Source organism: Coturnix japonica, linkage group LGE22C19W28_E50C23 (genome assembly GCF_001577835.2).
Source record: "Coturnix japonica isolate 7356 linkage group LGE22C19W28_E50C23, Coturnix japonica 2.1, whole genome shotgun sequence".
In the NCBI taxonomy this organism is placed as follows: domain Eukaryota; kingdom Metazoa; phylum Chordata; class Aves; order Galliformes; family Phasianidae; genus Coturnix; species Coturnix japonica.
The window spans coordinates 1,493,253-1,494,197 of NC_029544.1; the positions used below are offsets into that span (position 1 = coordinate 1,493,253).

The 945-nt window shown below is 61.8% G+C and overlaps 1 protein-coding gene across 1 annotated transcript in view; it reads right to left on the bottom strand.

The window, feature by feature from the left end:
* Window positions 1–3: 3 nt before the first annotated feature.
* The window catches only part of KIF5A (kinesin family member 5A), an 8,261-nt gene continuing 7,319 nt past the window's right edge, over window positions 4–945 (bottom strand). Inside the window, 3 exon segments of the mRNA XM_015886935.1 lie at window positions 4–96; window positions 206–266; window positions 385–486. Of these exon segments, the coding sequence (XP_015742421.1) occupies window positions 4–96; window positions 206–266; window positions 385–486 (256 nt within the window).

A 945-nucleotide genomic window follows, 5' to 3' on the forward strand; every position in this document is an offset into this window, starting at 1 on the left:
CCCTTATTTTTGCCCCCCCCTCACTTTTTTGACTCGAGTCGTGACGTCTTGAACAAACAGCTTGCGCAGGTTGTGGAGGGTCTGGAGTTCACGGGCCTGGGGGGAGTTGGGGGGGCACAGATGAGGGAGCCCTGGACCCCCCACACCCTGCACAGTGACCCTGGACACCCCCCGCCCCCCCTTCCGTGCCCCCCCCCCAACTTACCACGGTCTCCTCCAGCCCCTTGAGGTCCTGCTTGGATTGCTCGTGGCGCTCATGGAGAAATCTGGGGGGTGCACGGGGGGGCACATGAGGATGTTGGGAGGCACAGGGATGTTGGCGGGGGGTTCTGAGGCCTCCTCAGGAGGGTCCTCAGTGCTCGTGGCATTGGGGGGGGGGCTCACGTCAGCTCCTGCAGCCGCGCAGCCTTGGCGCGCTCCTCGCCCCGCAGCGCCTCGTGCTCCGCGCGCAGCTTCTCCAGCTCCAACTGCAGCTTCTGCGTCAGGCTGGGGGGGGGGGGGGCAAGGGGGCCCCCCCCCCGGGGGGGGCCCCCGGGGGGGGGGGTCAAGGGGCACCGCCCACAGGGGGAGACCCCCGGGTGTGGGGGGAGGGGGGGCAGGATGGGGAGGTGGTGGGTAAGAGTGGGGTTGGGTTGGGATTGGGGCTGGGATTGGGAGTGGGAGAGGGGTTGTGTTGTGTTGTGATATGTTGTGATGTGTTGTGTCGGGCTGTGTCGTGTTGTGTCGTGCTGTGTCGTGCTGTGTCGTGTTGTGTCGTGTTGTGTTGTGTTGTGTTGTGTTGTGTTGTATTGTGCTGTGTTGTGATGTGTTGTGTTGTGTTGTGTTGTATTGTGCTGTGTTGTGTTGTGTTGTGTTGTGTTGCGTTGTGTCGTGTGTTGTGTTGTGTTGTTGTGTTGTGTTGCATTGTGTTGTGTTGTGTTGTGTTGTGTTGTGTTGTTGTGTTGT